The sequence below is a fragment of the Myiozetetes cayanensis genome, unplaced genomic scaffold (assembly GCF_022539395.1).
Source record: "Myiozetetes cayanensis isolate MyiCay16 unplaced genomic scaffold, myiCay2020 scf6-25, whole genome shotgun sequence".
NCBI lineage: Eukaryota > Metazoa > Chordata > Aves > Passeriformes > Tyrannidae > Myiozetetes > Myiozetetes cayanensis.
This window is the reverse complement of record NW_026087853.1, coordinates 6,459,804-6,484,061: the sequence shown is the minus strand read 5'-3', so window position 1 is coordinate 6,484,061 and position 24,258 is coordinate 6,459,804. Positions and strand designations below refer to the sequence as shown.

The window sequence follows — 24,258 nt, the reverse complement described above, 5'->3', positions numbered from 1 at the left end:
CCTTCAATTATTTACAGTAGTAAATAATATTTAATCCTTCCTGCTTTCCCTCTCTCTCCCCCTACCCCGTATCAAGTCGGTTTAATGTCTAAATGTTGCTTTGATTAACAGTGCCTCTTATGCCTGACCGGTCTCACGCTCACTGTGCTTGCATTGGCAGTCCCGCAGTGTCGATAAGCAGCACGCCGTGATCAACTATGACAAGGAGAAGGATGAGCACTGGGTGAAGGATCTCGGGAGCTTAAACGGCGTAAGTCTCAAACCTCCCTGCGTGGCGGAGGCGGACTCGGGGTGTGCTGAGTCTGCAAGTGCTCCTGTGCTCTCTGAATTCTTCTGTCAGGCCCTTTTGGGTCACTGCAGCTGCTGGCACGAGTTAAGCTAAACATACATAATTATTTGCAAGGCCTGGGGTTGAGGTCATGTGGCATCTCGTCTTGGTGAATACTGTGTTTCTTTCTCCCGGTGTCCTTGCAGAATGCTTCAGGGCTCACAAAATCATAAAGCCCCTTGCAAAAGAGGAGGAAATAAATTCAGTTTCATGTTGGGGATGTTAACTTTAAACTGGTGGAGATTCTGGAGCAGCTGCTCAGCATGAGCAGGGTGACCTTCTGGCAAGTCATTTGTCAGTGCGTGGAGTGATTTATGGGATGATGAGACATTTAATTTCTTTGGGGAGAAACTACTTTTTTTTCTCTTATGCCTGCCTTGTGCCTGGTTTCTATGAAGACCAAGGGATAATGTGAGCCCAAACCAGGGAACTGAGCCTGCCTCCATCTTAACCCTTGCTCTGGTCCTGACTCATGGAGTGGTGTTAGGCAGCTCAGTGATGGCTTTGTTTGCCCACCTGAATTCTGTGACACTTAAATACACCATTGCAGTTTAAACTGTCCTAATGTCATAGCATGCCTCTATTTTGGCAGTTTCTTCATACCAGTGGAGCTATTCCTCTGCTGGAGCAGATCTGAGCTCGATTCACACAGTTGTCTTCCCAGTGGGGGTTTTACTGTAGTCATTGTTTTGGACTTAGAAACAGAAGCCCTCCACCATCACAACCACAAAAACACAAGAGGAGCCCAGAAACTTGTACAAAAACAGTGGCAAAAGCAGCCCTCAACTGTTCTGCCTCTTCTGGCATCTGAACACAGCACGGATGAGTGTTAATCCTTCTCAGCCTAATAGCTGAAGGCACAGAGCCCTGCTGAAATGGGAATATTTCCAGTAACTGGTCTGGGCTCTAGCTGGGCCCCTGGTTCAAAACCCTGTGGTATTTAACTCATGGTGGCAAAATAGCAGCTAAAAATTGTGTTTACAAGAGAGGGAAGACTTGTACCACTAATTCTTTTATATCTTCACATGCTAAAGCATATGAATTTGCAACATTTTAATAATAGACTTGTGCTCAGAGGGGGAGTGGAGTAAAAGGAGTTACAGTAGTGTCTGTCTTCTGCAGCTGATCAAACACATTGCTGTTGAAGATGACTTTGGCCAAACCAAATTTACTTTGCATGAAAGAAATATATGTCCTTATTTGAAAATTGTCATTAAAAACTTGTTTTCTCACCTGAAACTAAAGAAAACACTTTTGAGGACTTTTTTTGATTTTAAATCCATTTTCAGAATTTCCTTTTATTTTGTATTTGAGTTGTCAACAATGCATTATATGGCTTTGCTGGATAATCTGGTTCATATCAATTGTCAAAATGTTTTGGTTTTGTTATAATGTTCAGGTGATTCTTCAGTCTCTATTCAGAGCTTTTTGTTTTTGAAGGTAGTGTTTCTATCTGCAATCAGCATTTTCCTTAAGTTATTTTATCTGAAGTGACCATGGACAAATAGATAACTACCAAAATGGGGTTTCTTGCAGACTTCTGTTTTGCAGAAAATTCAGCAAATAATTATTCCTGTTTCAGATGTGACTGTTGTGGGTTTTTTAAATATTAAAACTTGCATGTAAATCGGAGTTCCGTGCCTTTTAACTAGCTTCAGTGTTTTTTATTCTGAAATTACAGGCCTGTTTCCCAGCTCTTCTGTAAATTGTCAGGAAGCTGGGGGCTGTTGTCTGCTGAAGTTCTAGTTTCCTGCTCGAGCATTTATTTTTCCTCTGTGGGTAATAATAGGTCTGATCATGCATGTTTGGCTTGGCTGAGGGGAGAAGGCAGAAGGACAAGGGGAGAAGGCAGACTGTGCCTCAGTGATGAAAGCATGTAAATTCATTTTCTAGCAAGATTTTGATTCCTCAGACCGTAGCTTCAGTTGTACTGAGGGTACAAAGACCCAGCAGTGATTCCTGGTCTGAGAGGCTGGGTGAATCCCATCTTGCCAAGTCAGGTAACTCCCAGTGCGTGTCTGGGGCTGCCCTGGATCCAACTCAGTGCCTAATCCACATCAGCACCCTAGAACTTCTTCAGCTGAGATTCTTATTTATTTGGCCCAGCTTATTACAAAAGTACATGGATTTATTTGTGAAAGATGTCCATGACTTCTTGATGTGATCCTCCCTTGTTTTGTGAGAATTGCTTCATAGTGGGTCCGCTCAGAAAGCAGAGACATCAAAGATATTTGTTCAGAGCTGTGAACTACATTTTTGCACCTTTTTAAGGGTGTTTGTTAGTTTCTTTAGGCCGCAGTTAAGTGCCTGGAGCATGGGAAAAAGAAGTACGGGAATTTTTAGTGCGAGGAGTTTGGTGTCTTGGACAATGTGGCCTCAAATATCATGGTGATGGCGCTGCATTTTTTTCCCCTTCTTCTGTGATAGGCTTTGCTTGTTAAATTATCAGGCCTTGGGGCTGACACCAGTCTTGTTTGGCATCCAGTGGAAAGCTGATTCCCGGCTCAGTAATTAAGGGTATGAGTTTCACCGTTTGCTCTTGCTAGTTGTGAAGGGTGTAGGAGAGCCGAGAGCATCTGAAGTTCTTAACTTCAGGCACCTCATTTACGTGCTCAAGTCGGGGACTCAAATTGCACTTGCAGTTGTTGGAAAGGTAAATCTCCCTGGAGGTCCCTCCACAGCACCGTGCTTTGAAGCGTAATTGGGGTGCTCTAACTTGCCCATGGGAGCTACTTGCTGGCGTTGGTTTTTCCAGGGAACTTAGCTCCTCACCTGGCTGGCTTTGTGCTAGTGCACCCTGAACGTGTGCAGTGCCATTGGCAGATGGGCATAGGTGCCCTCCAGGAGCCCCATCCCTCTGAGATCCATCCCCTCGATACCCTCAGTCAAACCCCGTTCCTGTGCTTCTTTCTGGCAGACCTTCGTCAATGATGTGAGGATTCCTGACCAGAAGTACATCACTCTGAAACTGAACGATGTCATCCGCTTCGGCTACGATATCCTTCTTGTCTGAAGAGGGAGTGGGACTCAAGTCTTTGTCTGGGTTTTTGTGCTGTTTGCTGCATGAAGAGTTTCCAGGGCTAATTGTGACTACTGAATAAGGATGTTTGTTTTGCCTCCTGGAGCCTTTGGATGGATTATAAGCTTGTGTTTCTCCACCATGAACCTGATGCAGAGCAGATTCGTGGTGCCTGCCGCCTTCATGGGACTTTGAATCAGGCCCTGCACTGTGGAGGTGCCTCTTCAGTCTCCTACTAAGAAGGGTTGCATTTTTTTCTTTTTATTTGTGTGGCAGCTGTAGCTGGTACCAGCTGGGGAGGAAACATAGTTCATGTGTTTTTGTATGAACTAATATCTTCCTACTTCTTTTCATCTAACTTGCATGGTTTTGTTAAGTCGTTTCACCCAGGTGCTTGCTTTCAGACAATTTTCAGGCCCTTCAGCCTTAAACATTTGGCTGTGGGGCTTGTGGCCAGACCCTTGACTCTGTATTGATTAAAGTTTGCCTGTGCAAATTGCTTCTACCACAAAATGCAAGAGTAAATCTCTCTTTAGCAATAGCAAGTTTCATCTCTATCAAGAGAAGCTAGGCTGCAGTTACTGCTTTGTTTTTAGAGCCACAAATCCTGCTGTTTGCTGAAACACCTTTGCCTTCATCCCTTTCCTTTTTTATCCTGATGTGACTGTATGACAAGCTATATATAAGCATAGATGTTGCCTTTCTTAGCCTGCAGAGCCAACAGTGGTAAGTAGAGGCTCCTTTTGCTGCCTTTTCATGTAATCTAATACTTCACTTTTTTTCAGTTGCTTCTATCTGCCAAACTTTGCCCACTCAAGCTGAATTTAGAAATAGCAAGTGTCTTCTCCATCTTTCTTTTTTCTTTTCTGGGGAAATGTCAGTTAAAACAGTCCAGACGTTTCTGAGAATAGAGGCAGAGACCAAGTTTTACCATTTGTTGGTGGGAAATGTTTGGCTGGAAGACTCTTCTGCATCCTTGACCTAAAGGCCACATTCTTCTGCCTTTTGTTGATCCCATGATAATCAGTTTGTACTGTGCTGTAGCCCTTGAAATACTCCAAGCTTTGCTGGAGCCCAGAGAGCTGAAGCAGTGAGGAGAGGCTGAACCTGTTACAGTCCCATAAGCAACCTCAGCTGTAGTTTTTCTTGACTTTACAAATGCTTGGTTTTTTTTATTTAGTTGGTCATGTGTCTTCTGGTCTTTCTATATGTGGGGAAGCTTGCAGAAGACTTGCTGTGAACTCCAGCCCTGGGAAAGCATCAGCCAGTGCCTGGAGTGTGGGTGGGTTTTAATGGCTGCAACACAGGTTTAAACTTTTTATAGAAAGCAATTCTGAGCAGCTGAGTTGAAGTATTTAATCCTGCAGCCCTTACATGGATATTCATGTAAAATGAGTGATTGCACTTATGAATTGTAGAATTTATTACCCTCAACTGGAAAAATTTAAAGAATGTAGGTTTTAGTCATCTTTCTACTCTAGTGTAGTTGCTATGGCAGTTACAATGTTTTCCTCTCCTTTGCTGCTTTGGTGCTGCTCTCTTTAGCAGTGCTTCCTGTGCACACTGCAGTCAGCTCTGCGTGGATGGCAACATCTCCTGAGGTCTTCGAGTCAGCTGTGTTCTGTTGCATGAGAGCATTTCTCTTTTCCATTTACAGTTTCACTTACAAACTGCAGAGTTTTCCCTGCTAGGCCAGTGTCACTTGGTTTATTTTTAGTCTAACATTTTTCATCTTTCCTTTTTCCTCCCCTTTGATTTCTCCTGTGCTGATTGGGTTGTTCATGATGACATTCCAGATGCTTACTTTTTTTTTTTTACTTTTTTTTTTTTTTCCTCCCCCTAATACAGTGTTGCTGAGGATTATTGCCTGGGCTCAGCCATGTGAATGCCTCCCTTCCTAAGAGGTCACAGCAACCCATGACCTGATTTACTTTTCATCGAGGAAATTGCAGTGGCTGAAAGCCTTGTCAGGGCAAGAGAGCACCACAGTCCCAGGCATCCAGGCAGGGAGCTGAACTCTACTGCTCCCTTATCCAGAGTATGTGAGATTGGCTTATCTTGGCCAGGATACTGTGAGTGGTCTGTCTTGAAGCTGCCAGCCGTGTGGAGAGAAGTGGGGTGTGAGTTGAAAGGGACTGTGGTTGCTCCCCTAGGTCCTGCACAGAGTTGCTAGTGCTCCCCCAGGCTTCTCCTGCCCAGCTCACCTCGTCTGCTGCCCCTCAGTTGGCACAGGTCTGGCCAGGAAACGTGATTGCACGCACTCTTGCAAACCATGCACAACAAAGACCATGGTGGGATGCAGCCCAGGCAACTTTTAGTACCCTGTGTATTTTAAGTTCTCTGGTTTTATGATCTGTTTTCTTTCTGTGACTAAATGCTACACTTCTCTGTCCATCCAATTCCTTACCATTTCCTTAACGAGTTCTGTACATTCGAACATGTACGTCCTGGAACAAATTCAGCACAAAGTCCCAGAAGAGGCATTGAAGGTAAGGGTGGAGGAGCATTTTTTTTAAAAAAATGGATTAAGTACTCTAGTGATGGTCAAGCAGAGTGAAATATTAAAATACTCCTGATGGCAGTGAAATGTTCCACAGTATGAGGCTGTCCTTGGGCTGGGACTTAATAAAACCCTGCTTTGAGGAGGGATACATTTCCCAGTTATCTCAGCTCTGATCTCTCTTAACCTGTGCTAACAGGTAGATGAAGTTAGTTATGATTTCATGACCGCCAACAAAATAAAAGGTTTCTTAAAGCTGTAACATATTAAGGAACAGTCAGCACACGAGGTTGCGGGTGAAGCAGAGCAGGCCTTGTTCCTTCCCAGAAGAGGAACGCAGGTGTCTTTTTCTGACCAGCTCCATCACACTTCTCCAGCAGGCTAAAGTTTGCTTAATTTATTCATGTGTATCATCTCATTTTTGCCTTCAAGCTCCCAATTTCTACTTACTCAGTAGTCAGTCCTCTTACAAGTGAGGTGTTTTTTAAACACAGTTCAGTAGCAAGTAAGAAATATTCAAGCATCCTCTTAACTAAGTCAGAAAAATTAACCCCCTCTAGGCAAGAAAGCTGTCATGTTCAGCTCTAGGAGTGGGATATCAGTGCCACACATAACTCAGTAGCACATACTGTCTTAGCCCTGGTTCCATGTTTAGGACTTGGAGAAGGTCGTAATGTAGCAGCTAGAGTTGGGTAGATGATTCACTGAACTTACTCAGGGGTAATCTGGATGAGTACACCCTTTTATTAATTTACTTGTAATAAATCAACTTCTAAATAGCTCATTTACGATGTTAATATGGAACCTGTTTTAAGGCAGAATCACTTTCCTTGCTGGACTGAGGGTCTGGAGAAAAATAATTAAAATAGATTCCAATTGCCTTTGCAGAAAAACTGAGATAATGCAGATGAACACCCATGAAATAAGTTACAATGCCCCTTTAAGAACAAAGGGCATTTCAGGATTTGAGTCCTGAAATGGAAGATGGCCTGAGTTGTGATTCTTCTCAGTTTATTCTTTAAAGTATTTTCTAATTAGTTGTTTTGCATAGCTAAGTCACAGTGACCTTCTCGTGGACTAGAATTGTCACTTAATGGCTTCCAAATGGGGTGTTTGAAAGCCTCTTGGCTGGTATTTCTGCTGTTCTGTGGCATCTGCTCAGGTGTGCATGATTTTTGTTGCAGAATAGAGCTGCAGTACTTGCCTGTGAGTGATCTGTTGGTGGGGAAGAGGGGTTCACTGTTGCTTGTGTCTCTGCAGCATGAGAAGTACACCAGCCAGCTCCAGATGAATTACAAGGGCACGGCCATGAAGAGGGCGGAGCAGCCCATGGAGCACGGCGTCTACGCCGAGTCCCCGCAAGCAAAGCTGGAGAAAGGAGAGAGGAAAGCAATTACAGGTACCTGCTCAGGAACCAGTTAATCAAGATTCTGAACAAAGTGCAGCTTGAGCCCTGCGCTGGGTCATGATTCTGACAATGGAGCGTTGTGGGTTGCATCTGAGAGCAGTTCTGGAAGGGCCATCATTCTAAACCCCTTGATTACTCCAGACTCTTGGTTTTTGGAGATTCAGCCTCCAAAAAACATCAGCTGGTGTGATGGCGCATATGTGCCTTGTCGCTGCATGTGTTCTGGAAAACCTGTGGGCTGAGCAGGTTTGGTAAGTTCTCTGGCACATGTCTGGTCTATTTTTAATTTCCTAATCGCGAGCTGGTGTTTGAACAGAGACGGTGACTCAGAGCAGCAAATGTATGGCTGCTGTGGCGTGGTGCTGGCAGGCAGGCAAAGAAGCAACAAGCCGTTTCTTACAAAAAGCCCTGTATGGTCTCAGGTGGCTGTACTTCCTGATGTGCCAATATGTGGGATTGAAACCAACTGCCAAACTGGGAGGTGTTTGCTTCAGGTTCACCGTTCCCCAGCTGCAAACCTTTTCCATTTGAGGAATTGCTTCTGTTCTCCATTTTGTTACCAACTGCTGCCTTCCTTTAAAGACCCTTCTTCTAACTTACTTCCTCCCCGTTCCCTGTCATGGTGTGCCAGGACCTCCCCAGCAGTCTTGTCTCACCCATCTCACCCAACTTCCTACCTCCTGTGAGAACTGCCCTGACAGGTCTCTCCCCAGTTCTGCACACGTTATCAGCTGGTGGCCTTCCAGAGCTTGCTGGTGCTTGGGAGGAACAAATATGGTTTTAAAGCATACTGGTGACAGATGACTGCCTGTGGTGGTCTTGTGGCTCCAGGATGGCAGAGTGATTGGAAAGCTTTTGGGTTAGCAGAGAGACTGCCCACTGGGTCTGTTGGAGGAAGAATCAGGGAGGTGAATGGATGGAAGAGGATGGGCAAGTAAAAGAGTGAGGTGAGCATGTTGGGTGAGGTTACCTAGAGATAGAAACAGCAGCTTTCTAGAAAACTGTACGGCTTTGGGTAAATCTGTTAAGGCTTCATGATAACTAATTGGAGAGGGTTAGTTGACCTTAATTTCCCTTGTATTGTCTTTACAAAAATCCCTTTAATCTGACGTACTGTACTGAAGTAGGGTAATGTTTCTCCCTGATCTCCTGGTTGCCTCTAGCTGTGTGTGGAAGCACATGCACCCGTGTGCCCAACTCCCATTTTTTGCACCAGAAGACCTTTCTTTGTGTTGCTTTAGCTGCGTCTGTGTGTTGTGTGACTGTGTCTGGGACTTTGCCTGACAGGTGTGCAGTTAAAGGGATGAAATTGGTGATGATTAGCTGTGGCACTGTGGAGGGTGAGAAGAGGTGAACCCCACTGTGGGAAGAGCTCTCCAGCTGCCTTTCAAGGGGCAGGAGGTTCTTCTTGAAACGCATTGCCAGTGTGTGTTTGCTGCTGGCTGATTCCATGAACATTCCCATTTTTATTCTTGCCACCTTCCAAAATACGCTCTGGTTGGTTTTAACCTACATAGCGTAAGCAGTTGATATTTGCAGCACCTTCAAAGTCAGGTGACTCTGAGTCACTCAAAGTTAGGTGACTCTTCAGAAAGGTGACCCATTTCTCTAGCCTGTGATTTGCAGACCTGCATTACGTTTCTGTCATCCTTAGTGGGCCCAGACCACAGGTCTAAGGCAAAAAGGGCTGTGTGTTCTTACTGGGGGCCAGCGCTGAAGTGTGTCACATGCAGTGGGACTGATGGGCAGATCTAAAAAAAAAAATCTGTGAAGTGCTGCTAACCTCTCACTGAATGATGGAGGAAATTAGGACTTTTTGTTGGAAGTATTTTGCTGGATTGGACTGAAGCCTGCGTAAGCAAGAGAGGGAGTCTGAGCATTAAACCAGTCCCTCACTCTCCGAAAAGCATCTCTGTCACGTGAGCAGAATGATCAGTGGGTCCCTTTTTCGTCTGCGATGTGACTAATTCACCTTGTCTTCAGCTGCACACATGCACGGTTTCTCCTTGGCTGCTCGGAGGAGTGGCAGCAATTTAAAATGATTAGTGGAAAGAAGAATGTAGTGTTCTTACCAGGAGTGGGCTTGCTCTGTGGCAGCAGAAAGAGGCTTTAGGGAAAGAGCTGGTTTGCTAAGCCTGTAGGTATTTAGGAATTTGCATTGACTAATTAAAGCAAGGTCTGGGGTGACAAAAGCCTTTTGAGGGATTGCTTCCCAGGGCCCGGGTGGAAAAGAGGCAGAGGGAATGCAAGCTTTCAGAGAAGAGGTTTAACAAAACAATGTGAACAATTAGAGCTGCTTAGAAATGGGAGGAGGTAAGGGATTGAGGATAAAGAGATCCAGGGGAGCGAATGGGAAACAGCCAATTTAGTCTTCATGCTGTTGAACTTGCAGATTTTGGGTGTATGTTGCCTGTAAGCAGAAAATCATCGCTCTTTGTGAAATGTTTTAGGCAAAGAGCTTGGCAAATCCTGTTGGTTGGATATAGATATAAATATGAGTGTCCACAGTTCAGCTAGTTAATGCTAAAAATAGCCATCAGCTTTCATGTTTAAAGCCTTAAGCAATCAGGAAGCCAGGTAGAGCCTTGAACCGAGCAGATTTCAAGATGGTCACAATCCCTATCCCCATCTGTTGCTACCTGGGTTGAGGTACTTGACGAGATAAGCTAGTTTGTGGTCTTCTGTTCTCAACTCATAGTTAATCCTCAGGCTGATCTTAATTTTTTGCTTTTTCTCAAAGCCCTCACAGGCTGATGGGACTAGATAATCCTGAACCTGATGACTAACCTCTGAATAACTGCTGCAGGCCCAGGCTGGAGTTTCCAGGGGTGAAGGCTGTTTGCAGTGTCCAGCTGAAATGGGCATCACCAATTGCAGGAGCAGGACTTGAGCTTCTCCCAGGATCTGTGAAATGGGTTTGCTCACCAGGTTAGCGTCAGTGTGATTAGGGAGTCCTCTCAGTGGAGTGAACGACTTGAAAGTCTTGTTGATGTCCAGGGCTGAGGTCAGCAGGCAACGTGGATGGAGGCAGCGGGAGTTGTGCCTAGTTGTGAAGTGGTTTCCATGGTCTTTGGCTGCTTTCCCCATGAGATCATGGCAATAGCTATTTAGACACACGGCTCTGCCCCAGCCTTTAATTTAGGGGAGTGGTGGTGTATCTGCTTTTTGCCTGAGCTGTGGTGGTGGTAACGGCAGTATATTAAAGATTTGACCATGCAATTGATAAAAACAAATTTGATTATCAGCCTGATTTGAAAGCACCCTGGATCTGTGTATGTTCACAGCAGGTACAAAAGACTGGGGCTTAGATTAGCCATGCACATGTGAAATAAATATGCAGCAAAGAATTTTGCTTTATGGTTATTCCTACTAAGTCTGAATTCTGTATTTTGGAGAGGAGTTAAAAAGCAGAAATGGAAGGAATTCATTTTAAAATGTTATAGCTAGATCATCTTTTTTTTTCCCCAAGGCCTCTGCCTTAAGAAGCCTTCTCTGCATCTTCTGAAGACGGACATTATTGTTATTAATAATGAATCAAAAACATTTTGACATAAGGCAAGCTGGATTTCTTATGCTTTTGTTATGCCTTGCAGTAGGCAGCTTCAAAGCCGTGTATGCTTCTGTGAGCAAAGAAATTTGCTGTTGCTGACTGTCTCTCTGTCCTGGTGGTGTGAAGCTTTGTGAGGACCTGGGCGAAAGCACAGCCCCTCAGTCCTGTCCTCACCACAGGGGACACCTTCAAGGGAAATCAGACCCCTCTGTAATGGGAGCTGAATGTTTGTCTTGAAAGCTCCTCTGCCCACGCGCTGATGGAAAGCAGCATTAACTCAATCTTTCTCCTTTCCCCTTTGTCACTTGGGCTGTATTTTTGGTCCTGCCCTTGTGTTGTTCTGTGTGATTCACTTTTCCGTAAACACGTCCTTTGTACTGAAACGTCTCATTTTCTCTTGCTGTGGTGCCTCTCCTTCAGGTGATCAATAGTTCTGTATTAATTTAACGGGCCACTTTTTTGTCAGACTGTTAAACAAATGGACCTCCTTTGTTCTGCGCTAAAATAGCCTGTAATTTTTTCTTCTGAGTAACGGTCCCAAAGCCCTAAATCCAGGAGCAGAACATGTGTATGTCAGTGGTCTTCCCTGTATTACACCATCACTGGTACTCAGTATTTATCTGTCTGAATGCTTTTGCTGACCTCAATTCAGTTATCTAAAAAGGATGGTTTTCGGGCTGTCTGCCTGAATTGATGAGCCAAGAAATATGTCTAAATGAATTGGCACCATCTGGGCACCCTGGCACTGAGTGGAGAGAGGTGGTAATGAGCTGCCATCAATTGGAGGAAGTCTCATGTCATTAAAAAGACTGAGCAGTTTGTTTTCATTGGTACTCCTTGCTTCACCTGAGCAAGGCCCGAGTCTCTCTGCTCTTTCAAGAGCATCCATCTTACATTAAAACAGAGCAGACAGGTGGTGACTTCAGGGTGGTTTGCATGTGTCAGGACACAGGCATACATGCTGCAGGTCCGGGTTGAGGTTGCAACCCAGAATGCATCCCAGCTGGTGAAGAGCAAAGCCCTCTGGCACAACTGCATGTGTAGCTGCTCCCTGGCCCACTTCTGTCACAGCCATCTGTTTTAGCTGTCTTCCTATCATGCTTCTTTTTTAACCCCCTCCCCTTTTTTCTATAATATTGTTGTGTTAGAGCTGGAGTAGGGGGAGGTGTCAGGTCTGTTGTACTGGCAAATTAGAAGGGACAGAAGCCTCTGACGTGAGCAGGGCAGCAAATTCATGTAGCTCTTTGTGCTGGTTTTGGCTGAGGTAGAGTTAATTTTCTTCCCAGTGGCTAGTATTGCTATGTTTTGGATTTGTGCTGAGCACAGGGTTGATAATATAGAGATGTTTTTGTTATTGCTGAGCAGAGCTCACACAGAGCCAAGGCCTTCTCTGCTTTTCATACAGCCATGCTGGCATGGAATTTGGGGGTGCCTGGGAGGTTGGGAGGAGACACAGCCAGGACCCAAAGGAGACACAGGTGACCCAAACTGACCAAAGGGATATTCCAGACCATATGACATCATGCTCAGTATATAAAGTGATGGAAATAAGGAGGAAGGTGGGGATATTTGGAGTGATGCTGTTTGTCACCGTTACGTGGGATGGGGCCCTGCTCTCCTGGAGATGCCTGAACACCTGCATGCCCATGGGAAGCAGTGAATTAATTCCCTGTTTTGCTTTGCTTGCATGGCTTTTGTTTTCCCTATTATACTGTCTTTACCTCAACCCATGAGTTTGCTACCTTTTACTGTTCCAGTTCTCTCCCCAGTCCTGCTGGTGGGGAGAGAGAGCGAGTGGCTGTGTGGGGCTTGGCTGCTGGCTGGGGTTAAACCACAACACTTTTCAGCAGTAGCCAAGAATGACGGTGTCTGTGTCACTTGATAATGTTTTTCAAAATACAAATTATTATGAATGCTCAGTGGAGACATTAATTACTCTTAAAATACTGAAACTGCCCCCAAATAGCAAGATACTGACTCCTCGGCTTTCCATCTGTGCTTTTTGCAGCTTTAAAATGAAGTTCCAGTTTATTGTGGAGGCTGGGAGAGGAAAGGAATGAAACCCACACACATACAAATGTGCAGCTTTGTCACAGATGCTATAACAGGCGTTTCAGGTGGGGCCACTTGAGCTCTGTTTGTGGGGCAGGAGGAGCCTTCTGCCATGCCCTGGTGGACCCAGATCTGTGCATTCTGGCCAGCCTGCTGCACGCTTTTTAGGTGCTGCTTGACCGCCCAGGGGTTTTGTCTTTGTGCTAGCTTTTGTCAGAGGGGAAGTTTGGGGAATTTCCAAGCACCTATTAGGGCTCAGGGAAATTTGAGACAGCAGAGGAGCTGGCTCATTATTATTTATAAATCCTCTTTGCCTTTTTTATTTTTTTCTTTCCCTTGCAGTCCCCATATTCCCCATCAACAGAAAATGTCTGACCAAAAGTCTGACTTGCTCCCCTGGCTGCCTTTTCCCTGTAGTAGAAAAGCTCGTGGGGGACAAAGGCTTCTGTGTTCAGTACACACAGGTGTGACACAGATCTTGGAGCAGTTTCTGGCAAGACATCTGTCCTGCAGGATGGGTGTGAGCTCTCTTAACTCCCTTCTACCCCTTTGGGCACATAGTTTTCTTGAAATAGATCCCTGGCAACTTCTACACTAGGGTGCCTTTGTGATCCTGCGAGGGGCTGGGGTGTGCTGGAGATATGAACTGTGATGTGGCAATTCTTTGCAAGGTGCAAGTGGTTACAGCACCCACCCTTGGGGAAGATGCTGCTTGTGCAAGAGTTGAGTGCAGGGGGTCTTTGTATTTCATGTATAGAGTAGTTGAACCCATTACTGTTAAGCCTCCTTGACCTTTAGGCACCAATTACCTCAGACATAACTTGCTGCTGTTAGTGGATTTGTGTTAAAGTGTTGTTCTTGTTCTCCTGGCCCAATTTGCCTCTTGGCCATCAACCCTAAGATCTATACTGCAAGTCAGAGGGTGATAATCCATTGTATGCCCAAAAGAAGTGCCTGATGTTGGTAGACCAGATCCTGCGTGGTTGGGATGGGGTCTAGTGGGCAAGTTATAATATGAAGAGAGAGGGTGGTAGGTTTCTGCTGGGCTGTGTGACAGAAGGTCTCAGTCTAGCAGAAGCCAGACTTTACACTGAAGTGCCTCTGTTCATTGACAGCCTTGTGAATTGTTTTTTTCTTTTTTATCCCCCCTGTCCCATGAATGGTTTACCCATCCTCAGTTGTGAAACATACTGCTTGGCAGTTCCAATTTATCATGGTGAGAAATGCTTCGTCCTTTGAACTTTCAAAGGCTGCCTACATAATAGGAACTTGGTTTACCTTCCACACACTCTAGGCAGGGAGTAATACCTTCAGCCTCTTTTGATCCTCAGTGTGAAGGGAGGCTGCTTGGTTCATTTTGAAACACAAAGAGATCTCTTGAAGAGGACCTGTGGGCTGCATCTGTAAAGCAAAATTTTTTCCTATGGACTGTCAGCATACGAGCTTATGTATCTCTGGAATGATTCTAGAAAAAAAAATATCCGAAGTAGTGGCCACTGGGTCTGTGTAGCTTTAGAAACAGCAGCATAAAATCAGGCTTCTTTTTTTTTCCTCGACTTATTTAATTCCCCTTCCTCTCCTGACTTCCCTTATGCTAACGACTGCTTTGTGCCATGTCCCTCCTAAAGCAGGGAATGCAAAATTGCAGGACTGCTTGAGAGCTGCTTTACACAGAGCAGTGTGTTTGTGGTTTGAAAACCACAAGCCGAGCAGCAGCTGGCAGTAGAAGCCCGGCTATGGCTCTGGAGCAGGAGCCAGGGCTAAGACGTGGCTGGTAAAGCCGGTGCTGATGGTTGTTACGGGTAGAGGCAGAAGCAGCTAACAAAGATAGAGCTTAACTACAGCCCCTGACCTATCCTGGTGTTTCTGTCACCTCTAGATGAAAGAACAAAAGCTACTTTATTTGCTCCTCTTAAACTATTAAAAAAAACCATAATATTAACTATACCACGGGTGCATTGGGGTGTATTCTTCTTACTTGTTGCATAAACAGCAGCAGCCCAAAGCATGGCCAAAACACAGTCTTGTTTTGTGAGATACAAAACGAGAAGCAGTGGATCAGCTCCTTTGGGTACCAGTTGTTGCAGGAAAGCCCTGATATTTCAGTGAGCGCTCACTGAGCAGAGAAGATTATGCAAGCCTGGCTCTTCTAGGGTCAGCCTCTCCAAGAAAAAAACCCTCTGTCCTGCAGTGACTCTGGAATCCACTTGGTTTACTTTAAGCTTTAGAGAGCAAGAGTTTACTACTTCTTTATGAATGTGTAAGGAGATGGTTTCACCATTTTTCCTAAATTTGTAATGCTTCAAGAATTTCTTGTTTTGGAATGTGTGTCACTTAGAGTGGGAGTGGTAAATAGTGGAAAAAATCCCTAACCTCAAAAAACCCAACGACATGGTGGGGCAAGAAAGGGACAAAACTAAAGTCTTCCCAGTTCAGATGAGGAAAAAAATCTGATTTTCACCAAAATCGCTGGTGAGTTGCAGACAATTTTGTGGTTAATGTTTTGAAGTCTGTCCTGCCAAAAATCTTCCACTTCCTGTGAATAATGAGGCTAGAAAGGGAGAAAAGCCACTATTTGGGAAACACAACCATGAAAGACAACAAAGGGAGGTGAAGTCAACACCTTGCAGTAGAATATAAAGAAGAAAAAAGGGCTAAAAAGAAAAAAACCTGAACATATTATATATAATTTGCTGTTGTTAAAACTGCAGTATAACAGGTTCATGGTCTCATCTGGCCCTTCTGTTTTTTTCCCTTTTTGGCATGTGGTTGAATTCTGTGAACCTGGTAAATTGATATTTTCTGTGTCAAAGTATTTGCTTATTCTCTTCCTAGAAACAAATACTTACCGCACCCCTCTCTATGGGCAGCCCTCCTGGTGGGGGGAAGACGATGCAAATAACAAGGAGGAGAGAAGGACAGAGGAACATTACTCAGGTAATGGAGATGATTTGGGGTGGGAGAAGATGGGGGACACAAAATTTCTGCACACTTTTGGTATTTACTTTGTGAAGCCATCCTGTCTCAAGGCTTTAATTACCACTGGTTTTTTTTTTGTTGCTTGTATTTTTACATTCCTATGAGTAGGTTGCTGCTGATGAAACTGGAATAAGAGAGAATTAAAATGTTTTCCCTAAAATATTTGAACATTAGAAACAGCAGTTGTGGAATAATTCAGTGTGGATGAGAAAGGCCTTACTAAGCTTTTTTGAGACCTAGTTATATAGCAGTGCTGCATCTGTTTCTCACCTCGTCATCCTTGGAAGCCATTTAGTCTTATCACTTCTGTTCTTGTGAATCTGTATGTATGGAAGATGCATCTTTTTTAATTTTTGCAGTAAACCTGATGTTTCTGTCAAGCACAGTGCTCTACTGCACAAGGAAGTGCTGTATTTCAGTGCACGTACAGTGTATCTGTTCTCTAGCAGAGAGGGGTTATGATTAGCAGCCCTTCCAAGAGGGTAAAATAAGTGAGTGATCTTCTACCCAAGAAGTTTGAGTAGTACTGAAAAAATATGGTTTTATACTTAGTGATGTTAGAGATTTAGATGTTGATCCAGCAGAGTCATGCCTGTGATTAGCTTTGCACACTCAAGCTTTTCCTTTGAACTGTGGAAGTTGAATGCGGGTCTCTGTGTGTGTGTGTGTGAGTGTGCATGGAAATTAATCCAGCAGAGTGAAATAGGATCTTCCTTCCATGTCAGCCCAGGCATACAGAAACCTCAAAATGGTGCCAGCCACATAGGTTCTGTCAAAATACAGAACTCTGTGTGTGTGTGCAAGCTCAGCTCTCTCTTTTGAGAGCAGTGGAAGAAGGAACAAAGTGAATATAACAACCGTTGGTCAGACCACAAAGCACCGATTTCAGTGATGAGGCCAGAGTACAAAGCTATCAAATGCAGAACTTGTGGTTTTTTCTTTATTCCATTTCAGCTAATGTTTGTGAATTTAAGGGTTTATTGCCCTTTTTTTTTTTTCCTTTTGTAGAGAGATCCAAAGAGATAACCCAACACGAAGAGGAACTGAATGGGAATATTTCTACTTATAGAGATGCCCAGGAACAGTCTGTGTTCCCCTTCCGGAGAGAGCCAAGTTATTTTGAGATCCCAACTAAAGAATTTCAGCAGCCATCCAAATCTCCAGAAACACAGGTCCATGAGATCCCAACAAAGGATGTTGATACTGTGGTAGCCCCCGTTGTACAGAGTCATGCCTCTTTCACCATTGAATTTGATGATGGTACCCCGGGTAAAATAAAGATAAAAGACCACGTAACTAAATTTTCGCTCAGACAGAGGAGACCGTATAGTAAGGAACCAGCTCACACAGAAGTGATGTCAGCAGAGAGCAAAGTGGCTGACTGGCTTGTCCAGAATGACCCAAGCTTGATGAGACGTCAGTCTGCAGGAGATGACGTTTACAGTACCAAGAGTGACCTGCCAGTTCATGTGAGGACACTTAAAGGTGAGTGAATGTCTTGTCACGTGGACATAGCTCTCTGTTGGCCGTGCAAGTGCTGCATAATAAAAGAGGAGAACCCTTCTCCTTTCAAGGAGAACTGGACTTTATTATCTCTGCTCCAAATTTGCAAGATGAAGAGTATTACTTTAATGAGTGTTAATGTTTTGAATCTGGCTAGCAAGCTCTTCAACTGGCCCTGAAGTCATGTGTGATGTTGGCCTGGGGACACTCTAATGTGACTGCTCTACATCTATAATGCCAGCTCGGCAGTAACTGATTGAAAAAAACTGTTTTGATTTTTAAGTGTCTAAAATAGTTTCCATGTGATAAGGCAGGCTGATAATTCACTGGTATTTCAGTGAATTTTGTTCTCTTGTCTTCTCCTAGCTGATGGAATGACTTTTCTTTTTAGCTGTAGTGCAGAAGGGTCTTAAGTGTGATCATCCTGATGGCTGTAATGACCAGAGCCAGTTGCTTGGATGACAAGAGGTCCTGACAAAGGGAGTAGGGATAGAGTTGAGAGTACATGATCCCAAATAGTGAGCCTATAGGAGAAGGTTTCTTCTCTTGAATTTCTCTTAAATCTTCTCTGAAATTCTTCTCTGTTCAAAACATCAGATTTTGTGGACCTGTGTCCTGTTAAGTGTGTCACTGTGAGGAATTCTTTGGGGATATTCAAAGGTCTGAAGTGTAGTTTGGAGCCTAGTTCTTAAGTGCAGCTTGTGGGACTCATGTTTTTCATGCAACTTTGAATATAATTTACAAGATTTAATGCTTGCTTGGGTGTCTCTCTTGGACCATGCACTGCACAGCCAGGAGGAGACCACAGATTCCTGCATAGTCACTGCCTTGCCTTTGGAAAAGCTGTTGTTTTGAATTGCAACTTTATCTGATGAAGTCATATTGAAGACCTATTTGTGCTCAAGCTCCTACTTAAATGAGAGCAATACCTTGTTTTCCCTTGAAGGAATAGTTGCTTGGGCCTTGTTAGAAAAAAACTGACTCATAATATGAAGAGTTTTACATATTATACCTCCAGCTGGCTGTTATGGATGCATATTTTTGGGAACCCTGTACGGTCAGAAAGGTCTCATATTCAGCCATGGTGTTGGGCATGGCATGGAAATGGAACTGTTTTGTTGCCATTGCTTGTTTTTAGTTCTTCCCAACAAGGGACAGTGTTGAGGTGCCCTGTTTGGTTATTTAGGGTCTTATTTTCAGTCTGCGATTGACTTGTATGATAGAGGGGTTTGGGTTGGAGATTTTTTGTTGTTGTCATATTGGACTTCGTTGACTTGCTGGAGGACACTGTCAGGGATAGAAATGTGTGATAGAAATGTGTTTCAGTAGTTTTGCTCTTTCCTCTTGGAGAAAACTAGAGAGCTGGGCAGCTGTTGCTTGTCCTAGGATTTTCCTGAGCGATGCACAGAACGCTAGACTGATGACACTTGCCTCTGTACCATCTATAAGCCATGGAGAGAAGCTGAGATAATTTAATGCATAATTTGCATATCAAGAAATCCGCCTTTGGACATTTGGTTAAAGCATTCAGTGTTGGTGGCCTGAGGAGTTTATCCAGCTCTGCTTTGGCAGAGGACAGGGTGTCATTTATCTGCGATAGCTGCGTAACACGTTCTTCCGGCAGGGCTAATTTGGAAGATATCTTGGAGGCTACCACTGCCTACCAGATCTGAGTCTTCAGTATCAGAGGTGCCCACCATTGGGGCTAATCAGTAACAATTGTTCACTTCCAGGAACAATGTGGTAAATGTAAAGCCTGGTATCAAGGCTAGAGAGGTCAGGCTTTTACAGCTTGAGAGGATGTGCATTGTGTTCTGCTGGGGTGTCCGTGTGCATGGTGGATGTTTTCCTTGTGTCCTCACCGTTTTGCATTCAGCAGAGTTCTCAGCCAAGACCTTTCATTTAGGAACTTTCCCTTCCAAGAGTGAAGCTTATCAGCCCTCGGGGCACAATGCAAAGTTTGCTGGCTTCCTTCACGAGGGTGTTAGGAAACTCTTCACAGAACTGACTCCTGGGTTGAATGGATCTCACATTAAATTCTAATCTTTCACAGTTAACTCGATGTAATAAATGGTCTTCACCCATGAGTCTGGAGAACTTGCAAAGTAGGTTTGAGCAGTTTTCCTCTCAAACACGTGGTATTTTAGCCAGTATATCTTGCTACATATTACAGTCTAGAGCGCAGAGACCTCTTTCCCCGTTCTCCCGATGACAGGTTCCTGGTCGTTGACTGAATCGTGTTCTGTGCCTTCACACCCGTTTCCTTCTCCAAAAAAAGGTTTGTTTTTTGTTTTACTTTTAATTTTTTGTTTTAATTTTAAGTTTCTGTTTTATTTCAACTTATTTTCTGAGAGTCTTGAGCTAAGGTGCCAAGGGTCAGGCAGGCACTGATATGTGGGGAGAGTTGTAAAGATGGTTGTTGCTAACATAAGTGAAAATAATTATAAACTTAGTTTAAGCTTAGTGAACTCTTAAGTAATTATTTAACCTTTGCTTAGCTGGTGATAGTGTAACTCATGGGAGTGTCATGGTGTGATTCTTAGATCTCCAGGAAAAGTAAAGAATCCTGCAGATTTACTTTTCTGTTACCCTCAGGTTTATTTCCCCCTTGTAGAGGAGGGTAACGTGGGTGCTCAGAGATGTATCTGCTTATAATGCACTGATCTGGTCCTTTGTCATGGGGATTTGGTTTCATGGGATGCATTCTGAGGGTTTTATTTACTGATCGTGCAGAGATACTTCTGCTCTGTAACAGAGAAAACCTAATGAGGTGATCTTAGACTATAGTAATTGGGCAGAACGGCAAAATAATGTCATCATTTTTATTTAGATTGAAAAAAGAAAGAAACAAAACATAGATATCTAAACCAACCAGCGTTACAAAATCAGAAACCCATGAGACTGAAATTACTTCTTGAATTGTTTTTAAATAAATAAATGATAGCCAACAAGTGGTAAGAAGTGGGGTCAGGAAAGAGCTACCTTCTCTTTTATTTCTCTGTTGGGATACAATCCCTGTATCACACAGATGTCTTTGGAGTTGTTTAATCCTATAGGATGCTTTTCTTTTAACTGAAATGATGAATTTCAACTGGGAGTTATTGAGAGGGCCGCAGCAACTGAGAACATGAAAGCCAAACCTTCACGCCTTGTTTCCAGGCAATAGGCACGAGGACGGGACGCAGAGCGACTCCGAAGACCCTGTGGCGCCCAAGGCGGAGAAGGAGACGCCGGCGGGCAGCGAACGTCCGACAGAGCAAACCCGGCTGCAGCGCCAGATGAGGCGGGACCCCCACGAGATGCTGCACAACAAGCAGGCCTTTGTCATCGAGTTCTTCGAGGACACGCCGCGGAAGAAGCGATCACAGTCCTTCACGCACAGCGCTCACTCCTCCCAGAGCGACACCGACCCGGGCATGAAGACCAAGGTTGAAAAGCGCAAGAATGCACTGCCGGCGGAGAAGGTGGGAAATTCAGTGCCACCATCCCACCTCACAGCCCAGGCAGGCAAACCCAGTAACAACTCCTGTGGGACCCAAAGAGCTAGCTCCTTCAAGAGGGAGAAGACGGAGGATCGGATCAACTCTTCGTCCTCCTCTGCTTCCAGAGCATCGGCCAAAACTTACGGGAGCGTCGGGAGGAAGTCTAAAATGGCTCAGGATTTTATGGCCGAGTACTTGCGTGAGACTGCTCAGTCTGGGAAGCCAAGTGCTGAGAAACCAGCCCCTCTGCCCATGCCAGTGGCTCCACATGTGGTTATATCATCAGAACCAGAGTCTGCCTCTGCCCCACCTCCCGAGGTGAAGTCCGCCCAGGGCAGGAGGAATGATGAGGAAGACAGTATAAGCGAAACAGGCACATACACCATTGAGACGGAGTCACAGGATAAAGAGGTGGAGGAAGCACGGAAGATGATAGATCAGGTAAATGCTGCTTTTTTGTGATTGACCAGTGAGCTGGAGGCTGAAGGCTTGGGCCTCCAAGTCTTCTACTGAGGGCCTAAATTAGCTGTTGCCATGAAGGGATGCAGTTGGGTGCAGCAGGGGGTTCTGGCTATAAATAGGTAGAAAATCATCCTGGATAACCTGTGTTAAGGATAGGCCCCAACAAACTGCGAGGCTGGTCTTTAAAGAAATCCCATCAAAACAACAGAATTGCAAACAAACAAAAGAAATCCACATAGTAAAAGAAGGCAAGATAAACCCACAGCAAAGAGCTACCTTTGCTTCCAGAATGGGATTTGGATGCAAAAGTGAAATGGTGGGCTTGCCATCTGTTTAGAGGAAAGGCAACACCTGAATAAAGACCAGGTTGATCCTCCTGACAGCTTTGGCTGGGAGCAGCTCTGCTCTCTAGGACTGCTCCCAAGGCTCTGCCTTGATGTTGCATCACCTCCTGCCCACTGTTAGGAAGATGGGAGCATCCTGTGGTAGGCCAGAGGAAATGCCAAGGGCTGGTACTCTTCATCCTTCATAAACCTTAGTGATAGGTGTTTCTGTACTTGGCTGTGCCTGGTTAGAAAGGCAGCGCTTGCTGGCAGGGCAAGAGGCAGCTAGATGAGAAAGAAAAGGGTGTGGTCTAGGGCAGAGGCAATCCTAGATGGATCTATACATGTTTGCAGAGTGAATGATAGCCTAAAAACAAAACCCCAGAGATGAGGGAGAAGCTTAAAAACAACCCACCCAACTAAGCAACCGCAGGGCAAACCAAAGTTTGGCTGATTTTCAGGTTTAACTTTCATATGCGGTCTATTATGAAAACAAAACTGGCAAGTTGCTATGAAGATTTAGTGAAGTGTAGTCAGGAGGATGGCGAGGTTTAAAGCAAGCCTAATTGAACCTGGGTTTAGAGCTTTGTATACAGTGTTCTGTGAGCCTGGATCTAGCTTCCCTCTTTTGTTTATTACAGTTGTTCCTTGCATCTTGTTTGAAATGTGATCGGAAGCTCTCAGGGCAGGGTATTTAAGGCCACAGCAAGATCCTAGTCCTGACATTAGATGACTAATCTAATGTCCTGACATTAGATGACTAGTAGTCCTAGATGACTAGGAAAATGCTACAAAAATGCAAGTATTTCTGGGGAGTGGTCTTGGCAGCCATGTGACTTGGGCAGGCAAACCGGCCAGATTCTGGTCCTGTGCCACACACTTCTGGTCTGTGCCACAGACTTGATGCAATTGATAGCTGCACCTCAGAGTTTCTGCCCAGGAAGATGGAAAACATGAGTTCTGGACTTGCTTAGGTTCTGAGGTGTCTCTGCTTTTTATCCCCCCACCATTGCCCACACACTTTTTTAACAGAGGTGAGGGTGGAGACCTTTATTGGCAAACTCTGCCCAGCCAAGGCACCTTCCATGATGGTATCTTCCTCTGAACTTCTTGTAGTCAGAGAAAGGAAACAAGCCCTTCTAAGGCATAGGTCTTGTTCACCCCCTTAGGAAGGCCCGCTTATCTCCAGAGGGAATCTATCCAAGCAACTCAAACACTCAGTCATCTCAGAGGTGTATCCTTTCCCAGGTCCTCATGTGGCAGTGCAAGGCTGCTTTGCTCAGCCCACTCGCTGCTGCAGTCTATGAAAGACCCTGGGGTTGGAGCTTTCCTATTTTTAATTTCTAATTCTCCACAAATGAGCTGGTAAATAGCTTTCCTGACACGTCAGATTTCTCAGGGATGAAAAGGGGCTGCTTTTCAGTGAAAGTTGCTACTGTTAAAGGCAACACACCTAAATAATGAGGGAGAAAGGAAAGGTGAGTGTGAATGGAATTCTGTAAGTGTATTTAAAGCTGCTGCTGTGGAGTACAGAAGACAATGATTTATTTAGTTGATATTGAAGCATTGGCAAGTGTTTCTGGCCCTTTGGGATCAGAGTTTGTGTGTGACTGTTTCATGGGTTTGGATTTTGGGGTAATATTTTTCTGTTTTCTTGGGTTTAATCTTTCCCATGCAAACACCTTTTCAGGTTTTTGGCGTTCTTGAGTCGCCTGAATTTTCCAGAATCTCTTCAGCCTTTAGACCAATAATTAAAGGTGAAAAAGACGACTCCGGTTCTCATCAGCATCTAATCAGTGAAAATGGCACTAGTCAGAAGTCACCCTTGCTCCAGGCGTTTTCCTCAAAAGCTGTGAGTGGGTCCCAGGCTGAAGCGCAGGTAAGGGCAGTCCAGGTGGATTTGCTGGGATGGTGGAGGGGTAGGTGGGTTTTCTGTCTGGATGTAAATGTGACGTGTAGCTTGATTTCCATTCTGAGCAGACCGAGTGATATGTGTATGAGAGGAGAGGTTTTTGCGGGTAGGATTTTGTTTACAAACCCTCTTTCTGACATCGTCTTCCCTACCTTGTTGTAGATGTCTGCAGCATCTCAAGGGAGTCAGAAGTGGGTGTCCAGGTGGGCGAGCCTTGCGGACAGTTACTCTGAGCCTGGATCTGTCTCTGGGCAGGGTGATGGAAGTGCAGGTAAGTCTCATCCAACATTGCTGTCTGAAGAAAGCTGAGTCTAAGCCAGGATGATACAAAAAGCAGAAATTAGGGGCTTCTGTCCAGCTGGCTGTGGCTTATTTTCTGTTTTAGGTGGTGTAGTGGGGAATGGGAAGGACGGAGTGAATAGTTCCCAATGGATTGAAGACAGAGAGAGCCTCTGGTTTGCATTTTGGAGTCATCCAAGAGGTTCTTAAATGTTAATTTGACATGACTGAAGGGCACCTGGGAAGGAGAGAGATCTTAAAGGCTTTGGGTGTTAACTAGCCCTGAGTTGTGATTCTTTAGACTGGCATATGATTCCAGTTGCAAGTTGCCTTGGAGTTAGTTGCTGACTTGTGCTTTTTTTTGGTGTGCTTCTCCTGTGTCTGGCTGTGTTGAGAATTTAGGGTGTTCTGGGGTTTGCTGTTGAGTGGCAGCTTTGAAGCATGGAGATCATCACAGAAAA

The 24,258-nt window shown here is 44.6% G+C and overlaps 1 protein-coding gene across 5 annotated transcripts in view; it reads left to right on the top strand.

Moving 5' to 3' along the window:
* Positions 1 to 24,258, top strand: part of CEP170B (centrosomal protein 170B) — a 58,120-nt gene that overhangs the window by 13,294 nt on the left and 20,568 nt on the right. For 3 of the 5 annotated variants that reach the window (XM_050336858.1, XM_050336856.1, XM_050336857.1), the window contains exons 3-12: positions 161 to 250; positions 3,246 to 3,326; positions 5,780 to 5,836; positions 7,108 to 7,246; positions 15,693 to 15,794; positions 16,845 to 17,321; positions 19,555 to 19,617; positions 20,499 to 21,262; positions 23,297 to 23,485; positions 23,681 to 23,789. In XM_050336858.1, the coding sequence (XP_050192815.1) occupies positions 161 to 250; positions 3,246 to 3,326; positions 5,780 to 5,836; positions 7,108 to 7,246; positions 15,693 to 15,794; positions 16,845 to 17,321; positions 19,555 to 19,617; positions 20,499 to 21,262; positions 23,297 to 23,485; positions 23,681 to 23,789 (2,071 nt within the window). The remainder of the gene's footprint in view (positions 1 to 160; positions 251 to 3,245; positions 3,327 to 5,779; positions 5,837 to 7,107; positions 7,247 to 15,692; positions 15,795 to 16,844; positions 17,322 to 19,554; positions 19,618 to 20,498; positions 21,263 to 23,296; positions 23,486 to 23,680; positions 23,790 to 24,258) is intronic. The other 2 variants (XM_050336860.1, XM_050336859.1) reach the window with 1 other exon arrangement.